Genomic DNA, 13,877 nt, shown 5'->3' on the forward strand with positions numbered 1-13,877 from the left:
CTATTTACTGACAATTATACATGCCTCCTTAAAGATGAGGCATGGCTTTGTCATGTTTGTCCAAGTCAAACTGAACTCTGTGAATCAGTGAGCCTCGCTGACTTCATGCCAAGCTGTATCACTCATGAGAATGACTACAGGGATTATTAATCATCCAGTGCTGTTAAGACATTGTTTTAGATGTAGCACAGTTTTGTTTTTACATCACACACCTGAAACCTAAATACGTCTGATTGTGCACTGAATTACTGATACACACATAGTCAATGATTTTGTATTGACAGTGCAGGGATTGACAGTCAATGTATGTCATGTGTCTGTATCAGTGCATTTCTACATGTGTTTTATGTGTCGTATATGTTTGTAATTTTTGTGTCGTTTGTACGTATGTATGTGTGCACATATGTGTGTGTCTTTGTGTGTATATGTTCAATGTATGTGTGTGAGCGTGTCTGTTTATGTCTGTTCATTGTTCAAATTAATGATGTTTTCTGAAATCTATGAAAAATGGGCAGTGAAAAAGTCATACTCTGAGATACAGTCTGTTGTTGTGTATTAGTCCTGTTTCAGTTTATGCTGTATAATAACGCAGCTTTATGAATGAATCTACACTGACTTAAATCTTACAGAGTATAACTTTGAGGGGATAAGTCGGAAAATGTTACACTCTGCTGATGACGTATAAACTCAACATTATGCTTCTAATGTTATGTCAATAAATCTTAATGAAATCCCCTTTCTCACTCGCCAAGAATGCTGTAACTCGACTTTTGGAGTGACCTTTCAACAAAACAAAAGAAAAAGAAAAAAAAAACAATACATCAGCATTTATAATCCGGGCTCTCATGATAAATCCCAATCATTTGCCTGATAGAACAGCTTAGCTCTTTAATAATGTGCAGTAAAAAGAGCAATGCTCTCTGGCCCCCCCTTCCCCCTCCTCCACCCTAGATGCTCCACACTCAACCCAACTAGTTTTTGCTTTTGTTTTTCCTCCCTTAAAATTGAATTTGTCCACCACCTTCCCCAGGGGACAGCAAACACAATTGTCCATCCTGCATTAGCTCACAAACATAATGCTACCAGTCATCTCCCCCCGATACAACCTATTCCTTTGTCATTATAGTTTCTCCTCTACCGTAGATTAGTTGTTACATTTATTTTAGAAACCTGAATCCATATGCCTGTTGGATCTCATTATTTCTCCTGATGATACTGGTACAGTATCATAACGTATGCATACGGACATTATTTCTCTGGTGCAATAAACATGTGCTGTGACCTAGGAGCACTTGATCTAACCTCACACACATGTTTATTACTGGCTGAAGCATGTTTCAAAAGTGTCACCTCTGTATTTTCCCGAACCAATTTGGTGTCACTCCCATCCTTGACAGCCCCACTAAAGACAAGGAAATTTCATTTTAAAATAAATTCCACGGCTCATTGGCCTTTTTGTATGGTAGCCACTGACCTTGCTGATTGGAAGATGGCAGCCATCGAGGGACAGTCATTTGCACTGTCCCTTTTTGGAGAAGTATGGGGTTGCCACTGAAAACATGCCATTTTTTATATTTTTGCTCCTTGTCACCAGATACGCATGAGATGCAGTGATCATTGCAGTTTGTGCTCATGTTTTTTTTGTTTTCCAAGTGCAAAGACAGAGAAAACGAGATAAATTGAATTAAAGTCACTCTGAACAGACAAAGCAGGGAAAAATTGCCCGTGCCTTCAGTGATATACAGTCAAATAGTGAGACACTGCATCCTATGTGGGGTTTATCTGGGTTTGTTTTTTTCTATTTACGCTGTCTCTGTAGTGCCATTTCAATGTAATGTGCTGTTTTTTTGTGTCTTTGTTGTCTCTTTTTTTCCCTTGTTCCCCTCCCCTACCCTCCCTCCCCTCCCCTCCCGCCCCGGAGCAGCATTCTGTCCCGCACAGGCAGGAAGGAGAACCAGGAAGCTTCCAATTTGGCCGTGCCCATGACCATGTGTCTTTTTCCTGTGCCATTCCCACTCACCCCATCTCTAAGACCACAAGTCAGTTCCATCAACCCTACAGTTACTCGCTCCCTCCTTTACAGCGTTCTGCGCGATGCCCCGTCAGACCGCGGGGGGCAGGGGCAGCAGAGTCGGGACGCTCAGCTCTCAGAGTACCCCTCTCTGGACTATCAGGGCCTCTATGTGACCCTCGTGACCCTGCTTGACCTGGTGCCCCTGCTGCAGCACGGTCAGCATGGTGAGTCAAGGCCCAGTGCACCACTGTTTGTCATCATCATCCTCGAGCCGTCTGGCCTGCATGAAGCCACTGCTGCTTTTTTGGCCTCTTTTGTAACGGGAAGAGAGAAGTCCTGCTGAGGATCTTGAGGGATGCATGGGGTGATTGGGAGCACGCTGGATCCTGTCAACTTAATCGTTCATAAGCCATTGGATACACCAGACATAGGCCTTCTCTTCTGTGTATCATACTTGACTGCATGTTTGTTATGTAAAGTGGGACAAATGTTTTTCTTATGTTGTCATGTGCAAATATATAAGTTAAATGGAAAGCACACATAGGCAAATGTAATGTTTTATTTTTTTTATATATATATTTACAATACATCTGAGAATGACTTATTTCCACACTGTTTTTCACGGGTTCAATTCTGCATCTCAGTCAGTGCTCTTAATTTTCATGAATAATTTACCACTGTTAAAAAAAGCTCAAAAGCATGAAAACCCATCTCGTTGACTAGAATACTCTACTTTTTCTGAGGGCAAAGTTTACTTTAGTGGCTTTTAAAGAAAGCTCACTGCCCTCCATAGAAGCTCATATTCTATTTATGTTCTCTTTTATCACTGTTAAACTGTTAAATGACTGAATTCATGTAACTTTGACATTTGTGGCTGCATACAGTATGTGAATACTGTATGTACAGTTTATTGAATGAGTGTCTGTGTATCTCTTTGTCTCTTTTTGCCTCTTCCCTTTCTCATCAGATCTGGGACAGTCCATATTTTATACAACAACTTGCCTCCTGCCCTTTCTCAGTGATGATATTCTCAGCACTTTGCCCTATACTATGATCTCCACTTTAGCCACTTTCCCCCCTTTCCTCCACAAAGACATCATTGAATACCTGAGCACCTCTTTCCTCCCCATGGCTATCTGTAAGTACGACCAATAAAAAGTTAATTAACTTAACATATTCACCTCAAACTGATGAGTATAGAAAATGGAACAAAACATAATGAAATTGATTCTTGGCATTTATCCTTTAAAAACACAACCCCTCTCTGAGTTACATTGGCTAATGCTTCAATCTGCACTACCACCTTAAACAGAACGGAAAGTGACCTTTCAAGTTGGTTTCGTTTTTTGTGTTCCTCTACCCTGCTTGTCTGTAGTGGGCTCCACCCGGAGAGAGGGGGGTGTCCCGGCCTATGTGAATCTGTCAGCGTCCTCTATGCTTATGATTGCAATGCAGTACACCTCAAATCCAGGTAAACCGTCACATTAGCAGCTTTTGAAACATGCATGGAAATATGACCTACACTGAAATGTTGTGTCGTAATGGCTCTTTACTTAAGCTGGTCTCTATGTCTTTCTAGTTTATCACTGTCAATTGCTGGAGTGTCTAATGAAGCACAAACAGGAAGTGTGGAAGGTATTGCTTCTCCAAATATATGATGCAGATTTAAAGTAATTTCTGTAAAACATAATTATGCAATATCACAAGAGAGGGAGTGATGTTGTCTTCGGTACTCGGCCTGCAACTTCGTACCTATGACCGAATCACAGCCGTGCTTGTATTCAGTACAAAATCACGACCTCGAGTGTGGTATTGCTTTTATACAGCAGTTCTACGAGCGCCATATTAGTTTAATTAGCAACAGCTGTTTAGGATTTGTTTGTTTATTTCATCGTTTATTTGGCAACGCCAACACTGAACGACCATACATAATTTAATTCAAATGTTATTTCTGGAAATATATCCATTTTGCAAAGTTAGTTACAATCAAAGCTAGATAATTAGACCGCTAATGTAACGCTAATTAACGGTTAATAGAACACCTGTGAAGCGGAGTGAAACATGTAAAAAGTCCCGGTGCTCTTGTACCGAAGATCTTCTGTCTCTGGTTGAACTCTATATCAGCACTCATGGAATGAATCTCGTCCAATCAAATTACTGGTCGGAACTATCTGTTGTATAATGGAAGATATTTTATTTTGGAAAAATAATATTCACCGTGTGACCTAGCTTAAACATGAGAATTCTGTGTTGCTCTTTCAATCCTATAAATGAATAGTTTGACATTTGGTGATTCACTTTCTTGCTCAGAGTTGCATGAGAAGATCGATCCACTCGTACGACGACACAGTATGAAGCTAAGCTAAGTAGACTGTTAGCTTAGCCTGACATAAAAAGTAGAAACAGGAAGAAACAGCTAGAGTCGCTCTGTTCTAAGGTAAAGAAAAATCTCCTACAAACTAATGCTCAGTATTGAATACGTCCTAACTTGTTTGTGAATAAATAACAGCACCTAACTAGCTCCAAAACGACAACTTGCTATTACATTTTAAGCTAGCTGTGCCCCCTGTTCCCATTCTTCGTGCCAAGATAAGCCAGCGGTATGCTAGCGCTAGTTTCATATTTAGAGTGAAGACATAAATAAGTGTATTTAAAAAAACGTAAAACTGTTGCTTTGAGTATAAGACTAAAAATATAAAGGGCCATCATAATATTACAAGTAATTGTCTTTACAAATGCATATGTTGGAATGAAGATCTTAAACTTGTTGCTTTCTATTCACTAATATTCAAATATCATTGCACTTTAATTAATGCTGATGTTTTTTATTTATGCAGGACCTTCTTTATGTCATATCTTATGGACCATCCCAAGTAAAGCCTCCAGCTGTGCAGATGCTATTTCATTACTGGCCCAACCTGAAGCCGCCAGGAGCCATCAGTGAATACAGAGGCCTGCAGTACACGGGTCAGTTACCTTATCTATCCTTGAACTGACTAAAGGTCTAATCTATCCCCCATTTTTCTCTTTTTCTCCTCCCCTAACTGCCAATCTTCTGCCTCTCTTCCTGTATCAGCCTGGAACCCCATCCACTGTCAACATATCGAGTGCCACAATGCCATCAATAAACCTGCTGTCAAGGTGACTTGAGTCTGTAAACAATAAGTCTTGCATCACTAGTACATTTGTGGTTGTTGGATGCACAAGTACAATGCCTTGTTACTTAAAGAAGATATATTAGCAGTGTGCTCTCTATTCAAAAGCTGCCTCCCTTGAGAACTTCATCAGGAAAGCATGGGGCATGTGCGAGATTACCTCCCTGAGTTCAACCATGCGTGACAGCGTTTTTGTGAGCCCCTCAGTAAATAAATCAGGCAGCTGTGCGAGTGGGGTAATGGTATCAGCTTCAATGCTACTTCACACCAGTCTCTGCTGCTGCTGCTCTGCTTTATCTTATCCTGCCTGCCTTTACTCAACTGTGCTCAAAACTGACAAATAGAGTAAGAACAGGGGCATGGACAGGGGCCGGATTTCAATTACCACGAGCAGGGAGGGGGTACAGGGGGGGCTTAATTGGAAGCGGTGACCCCATGCAGCCCTCGAGGATAGGGTGGCATCAAGTGAGCACAGTAAATTACAGTGCACCATCTGAACATTCAGGCCATGAGCATTGGGGTTTAGCACAGGGCCAGGCACAGGTTGCGAGAGAGTGGAGTGCAGCATATGCAAGCAGCCATCCACGCAGAGGCGTGGGGAGACAGGTATAGGTGTTAAATGATTTCTTGGGCAAGACCATGATATACTGTCCCTAGAGAGTACTATGTGGTAGGGACTCATAGAGAATGTATACTACTCTGTTCTAAGGTACTGTATGAAAATTATGAAAAGAGATATTAAAAAGGGCTGGGAGGGATTAGGTATTTTTTCTCTTTTGCTGAAGGGAGGGTAGTTAAGTTTTTTTGGAAGAGTGGGGGAGGGTCTTTAGTGACTGACTTTTCTTCTCCAGCAGTTCCCACCCATATGTTCAGCCTCTGCCTCCCTATAGTTTTGTACTGTCCCTAAATAAGCAGAAGTAGTGTTTACTGTTAGTGTTACTTTCCATCTTGTTTTCATGAAAATAAAACATCAAAATATCAATATGTCTATCTTTTAAATACTACATACATATTCTGATGCTACCTGTGTTACTTTTTCAGATGTGTATAGATCCTACTCTTTCTGTTGCCCTGGGAGACAAGCCCCCTCCTCTTTATATATGTGAGGAGTGCAGCCAGAGGATAGCAGGGTATGGATCTGTTTTACCTTTTCTCTACATCTCTAGATCCTCCCCCTCCTTCAATAAGATGCCATTCCAAACATGCATCACCCACTGCCTGCCTCATTATTCCTCTCTTTAACCCTGGGGAAATACATCGCCATGGTTACGTAATTCCCTTGCGCCGATAATGAGATCATCATCATGAAACCACGCAGCCAATTGTTTCTCTTTTCTCCAGCATGTAGAATATTATAATTGCATGGCTCTGCAGTTTTGTGTTTTCTTTGATATTGAGAAAATATCTGTTGTGTTCCAGCTCTGTTTGGAAGTTGAGACTGCTGTGTATACACCAGGTGAACATATACATAGGCTCTGGGGAGCCATTTGCCTATAAATCATGTATCGTTTATACATTTCTTTGACCTTTTCAGAGACCACGCTGAATGGCTTGTTGATGTACTCCTGCCCCAAGGTGAGCGCTCACAAATAAAAAGGTGTTTGAGGTTGAATATAATTAAAGTTGAATACATTTATTTCATTCTGTCCTGCTCCCACAGACAAAGAGGCAAACACAGTAAATACACACATAGTGTATAAATGTTCAGTACTTACAATAAAATAAAGGAAGGTTTTTGGTACAATCATATGATACAGGCAGGTGTAGATTTGATTGTCAGGTTGACACAGATAAGAATTAAATCTCTTGCTGTTGGTTATTTGAGTTTTATGTAATGTATGCTGCTATATACTGTGTAAAATTTTAGATTAATTCTAAAAGTTGCTTCTGTTGAGCATTTTTGTCATTTTGTCTTTACAGCAGAGATATCTGCCATTTGTCAAAAGAAGGTAAGATATTTATACTGCAACATGAAGACGAATGTCACTGCCTACTCTCTCTTTTTCTCTTATTCGTTGTGATCTCTTCTGCTGCAGCATGATATAATACTTCATAAACTTAGATAAAATCAATTTTTACCTATGACCCATGGCAAGGTCATTTATTTATGAGCAGAGTCCATTCACTGAAGTGGCTCAGTAAAGGCCAAATCGTTTCAAATGAAGCTGTTGGGGCGTGATGTTTGCTCGCTGTTGCTGAATGCACTGCCGAGGGCACAAGTGCTCCCTGCTGGTTTCCTGGGAGACACCAGGAAAACTGCGTGTGAGATGATCTCAGGTATTCCCATCAGGCTGAGCAGCTGTCCCCAGCTGTAAGGGGACAGCTGGCCCCTATCCTGGCTATAATCCACAACCTCCCTCTCTGATCTGGCTTTGTCCCACCTATTCCAGAAAGCTCTTTAAACTCCCACCTGGGTTTACACCAAATCATTATTAACTGAGACAGTTCTCTTCATCTGAGAATAGCTTCCTTTAAATACCCCATGATACCCAAGATAGAACGTACTTTCAACAACAACAACAACATCAGTAACATCAGAGAAGTGTTTTTGTTGCTGAAAGCCGGAAAGGTGAGTGAGAGAACTCACTGTCAGCAGAGGACAGATATGTTAATTTGATAGGGAGCACTGCATCCCTCTAATGGCACAAGATTAGAGGCTGATCAGATTAGGATGCTTCTCTAGTGCCATGCTTTTTATTTTTAGAAACCTGAGACACCATGGGGACACATAAAGACTTTTCCTATTGCTCCAGATGTAGACAGATCAACTTCTCTAAACAAATGCATATTAGAGAGGGACGTAATAATTGTGAGACCTGGAAATATTTTTATTTTTAGAGACTTGTCATGAGACATTATCGGCTGTTTTACTGTGATCGTTGCATGTTTGTGTTTCGTTGCATGCTGGCAAGAATAGAAATAAAATTATTCCTTGTCCTCCTCTTCCTCTTCCTCCTCCTTTCTTTTGTTTCTTGGCATTGTATTGTAGAACTGTAGCTCTCACGTTAGGAGGGCTGTGGTCACCTGCTTCTCGGCTGGCTGCTGTGGGCGCCATGGCAACCGGCCTGTCCGCTACTGCAAGCGTTGCCATGTCAACCACCACAGCAGCGAGGTGGGGGCTGCGGCGGAGACCCATCTGTACCAGACCTCGCCCCCTCCAATCAACACCCGGGAGTGCGGAGCAGAGGAGCTGGTGTGCACTGTGGAAGCTGTTATAAGGTACATACACTCTGTTTACACTGACATATCACAGCCACAGTTACAGGGTATAAGTCTGTAATGTGGTGAAACACATTTTTAAATGAATATATAGACAACAATACAGCATAAAGGATATTTAATGTTGGTATTATCTATTTCCTGCTCTTTCACTGTCAATATGTCTCTCTTTTTTCTTCTCTTTGCCTCTATGTATCCTCTGTTATCCCTCTCATCCTCTCCATATCCACCCAGCCTTCTGAAGGAGGCAGAAATTCATGCAGAACAGCGTGAGTTTGAGCTGAACAGGCGCCGTCAAATGGGCCTGTCCGCCTCCCACCACTCTCTGGACAACATCGAGTTTGATAACAAGGAGGACGACCAGCACGACCAGCGCCTCCTCAGTCAGTTTGGCATCTGGTTCCTGGTGTGTAATCACAAGCTGTTACTGTGTCTATCAATAAGAGAGACCGGCGAGATAAGAATGTGTGCAGTACATGGCCTCTTATCACTACTCTGTGGAATCCATGGTTACCTGACTGATTAATTTGCATCTCTGACACGTGTGCAGGTGAGCCTGTGTACCCCCAATGAGAACACACCTACGGAGAGTCTGGCTCGGCTGGTCAGCATGGTCTTCCAGTGGTTTCACTCCACCGCGTACATGATGGATGATGAGGTTGGAAGCCTGGTGGAGAAGTTAAAGCCTCAATTTGTTACCAAGTGGCTAAAGACAGTGTGTGAAGTGCGCTTTGACGTCATGGTCATGTGTCTGCTGCCCAAGCCTGTTGAATTTGCCAGGGTAAGGTCAAGACCATGGTCAACTAAACATACATTATATGGTTAAGGGATTATAGAGGTGCATTGTGACTCCAAATATACAGGCAATACAGATCCCAGCTCCTGTTTATCTCAGACATAGAACATGTTAACACAGAGAACATGTTGCACTGTGTAACAGCTATGAATAAAAAAATGACAAAATCAGGATCTCACATAGGACTGAAGTTTATTAAAATTATTCAGGGCAGGTTATGACCTGATCTAAGCCAGTCTGTGTTAACTTCTCCCCAGGTGGGAGGCTACTGGGACAAGTCATGTAGCACAGTGACCCAGCTGAAAGAGGGCCTGAACCGCATCCTGTGTCTGATACCTTACAATGTCATCAGTCAACCGCTGTGGGAATGCTTTATGCCTGAGTGGTTGGAGGCCATCCGCACCGAGGTGCCCGACCACCAGCTCAAAGAGTTCCGGGAAGTGCTCAGGTACCTCCACCTCTGAGAAATGTTTACATATTATTTTTGTTATTCCTGTAATAAGGACTTTTGGTATTGCATATAAACTGGGGTGAGGGTGTAAAATACTTTCTTGTAAGTCACTTGTAGCTGTGCTAATCGTGATATACAGCATATACAGTATTAACTGACAAATCTGTACTTTGGCGTCTGGGCTAGTTTTGTCAATTGCTGGTGTGTTTTTCTTATTGCTGGATAACACTGGCCAAATGCACAGAACATAACATTATATCAAGATATTTCCAGTGCAGCTACAATGACGTTTGTTTGATAGCAGGTATTTTTAGCAGTCTAAACATAAAAAATAAATGCCAGGTTTTGGTGTTAACGCCACAGAATCAGTGAAGGAAGGGCCTTTTCCAAAAATAGTATCTACTGAGATTCAGCAGACCAACTGGAAGAGTTTTTACTTTTAACCTTTAAGCCTCAGTGGTCTATAATGCATAATGCTAGCTTTTGCAGCATGTAAAAATATAAATCAAAGAGGTGGATACATTAGTAGGTTAGTGTCAGTGAAAAGCTGAGCAAATGCAGTTTGACATTTTGCGGAATAGCTTTTTCCCTTTCTTTTTTCAACTTGATTGTTAGCTTAACATAAAGACCGGTAGCAGGGGGAACAGTTAAGTTAGTAATGAACATAGTGTAGCTCATTTGGTAAACCAAGTTGTGGTTTTGGTTTCCTGGAGTCTTCACACACTATTCATTATGAAATTGTTGCAGACCATACTGCCACGTAAAACTGCAATGTGTAATTTCTATATTCTGCTTGTGTACAGATTAAACCAACAAACTATAAGGTGTTAATTCATGAATTGTTGATGTAGATTATTGTAGGAGTAAACAAGCTAGCTGTTTCCTACGGTTCTAGTCTTCATGCTAAGCTAATTTAAGCTAATTTCATCCTGCTTTCCGGCTTCATACTTATAGCAATACCGATCTTCACATCTAACTCTTTTTTAAAAAGCAAATAAGCATATTTCCCAAAATTCCCCTACCCACTTCAAATGACTTCACTGCTGTGCTCCTCTGCTACTTCATTTATGGAAAATGTATGCATAAATGAGACCACCATCTGAATAAGAAACAGAGTAGAGGCAGTGTGAGGACTGCATCACCACATCATGACACAATATTAAAAGTAACAGATGACTGGGTAACAGTATCTGAGGATGAATTTTGGTACCTGCCTCTCTGTATAAATTCATGTGCATATACATATTCTTGTCTGTCTTCTCCTTACAGCAAGATGTTTGATATTGAGCTGTGCCCCCTGCCTTTCTCCATGGAGGAAATGTTTGGCTTCATCAGCTGCAGATTTTCTGGCTACCCAGCGTCTGTGCAAGAGCAGGCTCTGCTGTGGCTGCATGTAAGTACACACACACACACACACACACACACACACACACACATACACACACACACACACACACACACACACGCTGTCTTGTGTCCAGTTCACATCCTGCGGTTCTGTCTACAGTGAGTGTGAATTGAACAGGCTGTCATAGAGTGTGAGAGCCTGGGCAGGAGCCCTGCTGAATATGAATCTGGGTCGCAAAACGAGACAGAGAGATAGGAGGGATTTTGCATTTCACCCCATATGCACTCACAGCTTGCTGTCCTGTATACATGGATCAATTTCAAGTTTTCTGTCACAACTATGATCAAGTGATTGCATTAATTTCCCCTCAGTAAATAGGTCAGATTCAAATCAGGGAAGTGGTGCCCAGCTTGATTCTGCATGTCTTCTTTGCATGGTGTATCTCTGTGATGTGTTAATGTCATATAGGTAATACGTTTATATTTAAGGGTCAGTTCACCCAAATCAGAAAACACTTATTCCAGTGATATCAAGTCATGCATGCAGCTTTAATGTCTTTTGCATAGGTTATGACATATCCATTGTTTGGCTAACCTTATGCAAATAGTTGTGAAAAATTATTTTTTGAAAATTGCAGTGTTCATCATTTTGTCCAGAAAAGGGAAAGGGTTCCTGATAAAATCTGTCCATAGTCTGGTCTATAAATTACTTTGAGTAAGTGGGACAGTATTTCTGGAAGGACAGATTGCTGGACACCATCATACCTGCAAATCATTAAATCTGCATGGTAAGTAGAAAACTATATTTGTTTTGATTTTGTTGAATTGATCTGATGTTTGTTTTGTTTGGATGTAGGTGTTGTCAGAGCTGGACATCGTGGTGCCTCTTCAGCTGCTGATTGGGATGTTTTCTGATGGAGTGAACTCTTTGAAGGAGCTCGCCAATCAGAGGAAGGCCCGTGCCTCAGATCTGACTGGCAACACTGGGGCTCGCAGGGTGAGGAGGACTGCAATGCCTAAAAATACTCCTAAAAAAATAAATGATAATAGGGTTCAATGCCAAATTTTACTTGTCTTTATTCCAGTTTAGTTGTCACATCAGTTATAACCTAGGGCTTACAGTGTACCTCAAATACCCACTTCTCTTCTGATGTTTTGTGTTCTGTCAGACTGTCATTGCTTGTTTAGGATTAGGGTGTACACATTTTTGCTCTTTTTGGCTCATGTTTCCTACCATTCATTGGGATGAACTGTATGTTACCATGGTAACTCCTAATGTCTAAATATAGCTCCCTTAAAGGGTTTAATTAAACTTGACTGTGATGTAGCTTTATCATTGAAATTTATAGCCAGGCAACTCTGCAGTCATGTGCCATTATCACTGGCAGTAACTTGACTGGAGGTTAATAGACTGTCGAGAGCATAAATGCTTTGCGTTTTATGGAGAAAGACATAAATTTTACTTTATATAATGATTTGCTCTTTGTTCGTAGGTGAGTGTCGTGTCAGATCCAGGACGCCGTGGGCAGCACAACACCCTCAGCCCATTCCCCAGCCCCTTCAGGAGCCCGTTCCGCAGCCCCCTGCGCTGTAGCCCCTTTAAAAACCTGGGTCATGCCACAGGCCACTGTGCCCTGGATCTGGACTGTGATGATGATGACATGAACCTTGGCTGCTTCATCCTCATGTTTGACCTCATCTTGAAGCAGGTGACCAACCTGTACCAACCTGATGAAAAATTGCTAAAATATATATGTGTATTTTTTTAATCATATTTCTAAAGGGACTAATGGTCTGCCTCTGGTGCTCAATGGTTAAAATAGTTGTACAATATTCTTTTAAGAATTCAATTTGTTTCCAGGTATTTGTATGGGAGCAACAAAACATCTTAACACAAACACTGCCAGATTCTATCGCCAAAACATATGCCAAAGATGTATACTGAACTGTTATTCAAACAATATGCAACATAGTTTATGCAGTCATATAGAGAAAAGCGACATAAACAGTGCAATGACAACAACACCCATAGGTGGGATCTTGAGATTTGTGCATCGAACTCCACTTTTTGTTCCCCTGTTTTTATGGTCGTCTCCCCTGCTGTCCCAGATGGAGCTCCAGGACGATGGTGTGATGCTGGGTCTAGACAGCAGCCTGGGGAAGGATATCGTGGGCATTATCAACAACGTCTTCCAGGCCCCATGGGGGGGTTCACACACCTGCCAGAAGGATGAGAAGGCCCTGGAGTGCAGCCTGTGCCAATCCAGCATCCTCTGCTACCAGCTGGGCTGTGAGCTCCTGGAGAGGTTGACCCCCCGGGAAGAGATACGTCTGGTGGTGAGACACACAGCATGAATTTTTATGCACCAAATATAAATGAACCCTGTGCATTAAGCAAGTAAGGCTTTGGAATTAATGCCATGTAGTAATTCTGCCCTAAAACACCACAGTGTGCCTGACTGAGCTAATGTTGTTGCAGATGACATAAAGCAGAAAGTATGTTCATAAAACAAGTAAATCTCCATCTGTCTTTGTTTTGGTGAATTTACAAATAGGTTATTCTAACGTCTCTTGTGAATGATGCTAATCAATATCATGGTCAGCTGAATTACTGATGATATGAAACATATGAAGGGGATGTTTTGACAACTTTTCATTCTTCTGCAGGAACCCACGGATAGTTTGGAGGAAACTTTGCTCTTTCCTCAGCAAGATTTCTCCTTTGGGGCGGAGAATGGAAGTGAAGAAGGGGACAACCCAAGTGGCACACACACTGACAACCCCTCTCCTGATAATGCACGTATGTAGCAGTTCTGTACACAGCGTTGTTCAAATACAAAAAAAACATTAAATGTGTCAGACAAAACAAATTTCACTCAGCTGTTGACTGCTAGA

The 13,877-nt window shown here is 41.6% G+C and overlaps 1 protein-coding gene across 3 annotated transcripts in view; it reads left to right on the forward strand.

Moving 5' to 3' along the window:
* The window catches only part of unc79 (unc-79 homolog, NALCN channel complex subunit), a 31,792-nt gene that overhangs the window by 1,454 nt on the left and 16,461 nt on the right, over positions 1–13,877 (forward strand). For 2 of the 3 annotated variants that reach the window (XM_087176885.1, XM_087176886.1), the window contains exons 1-8: positions 8,627–8,794; positions 8,939–9,169; positions 9,442–9,632; positions 10,905–11,028; positions 11,839–11,979; positions 12,476–12,691; positions 13,092–13,319; positions 13,650–13,782. In XM_087176885.1, coding sequence (XP_087033011.1) covers positions 8,687–8,794; positions 8,939–9,169; positions 9,442–9,632; positions 10,905–11,028; positions 11,839–11,979; positions 12,476–12,691; positions 13,092–13,319; positions 13,650–13,782 — 1,372 coding nt within the window. In that variant the 5' untranslated portion in view covers positions 8,627–8,686. Of the gene's footprint in view, positions 1–1,924; positions 2,239–2,981; positions 3,153–3,389; positions 3,486–3,593; positions 3,650–4,851; positions 4,982–5,090; positions 5,156–6,210; positions 6,300–6,703; positions 6,745–7,089; positions 7,119–8,158; positions 8,389–8,622; positions 8,795–8,938; positions 9,170–9,441; positions 9,633–10,904; positions 11,029–11,838; positions 11,980–12,475; positions 12,692–13,091; positions 13,320–13,649; positions 13,783–13,877 lie in introns of those variants that run through there. The other variant, XM_023417302.2, reaches the window with a different exon arrangement.

Source organism: Seriola lalandi, unplaced genomic scaffold, assembly GCF_002814215.2.
Source record: "Seriola lalandi dorsalis isolate HSWRI2012SDOR001 ecotype SW California unplaced genomic scaffold, Sedor1 jcf7180002054573, whole genome shotgun sequence".
Lineage (NCBI taxonomy): Eukaryota > Metazoa > Chordata > Actinopteri > Carangiformes > Carangidae > Seriola > Seriola lalandi.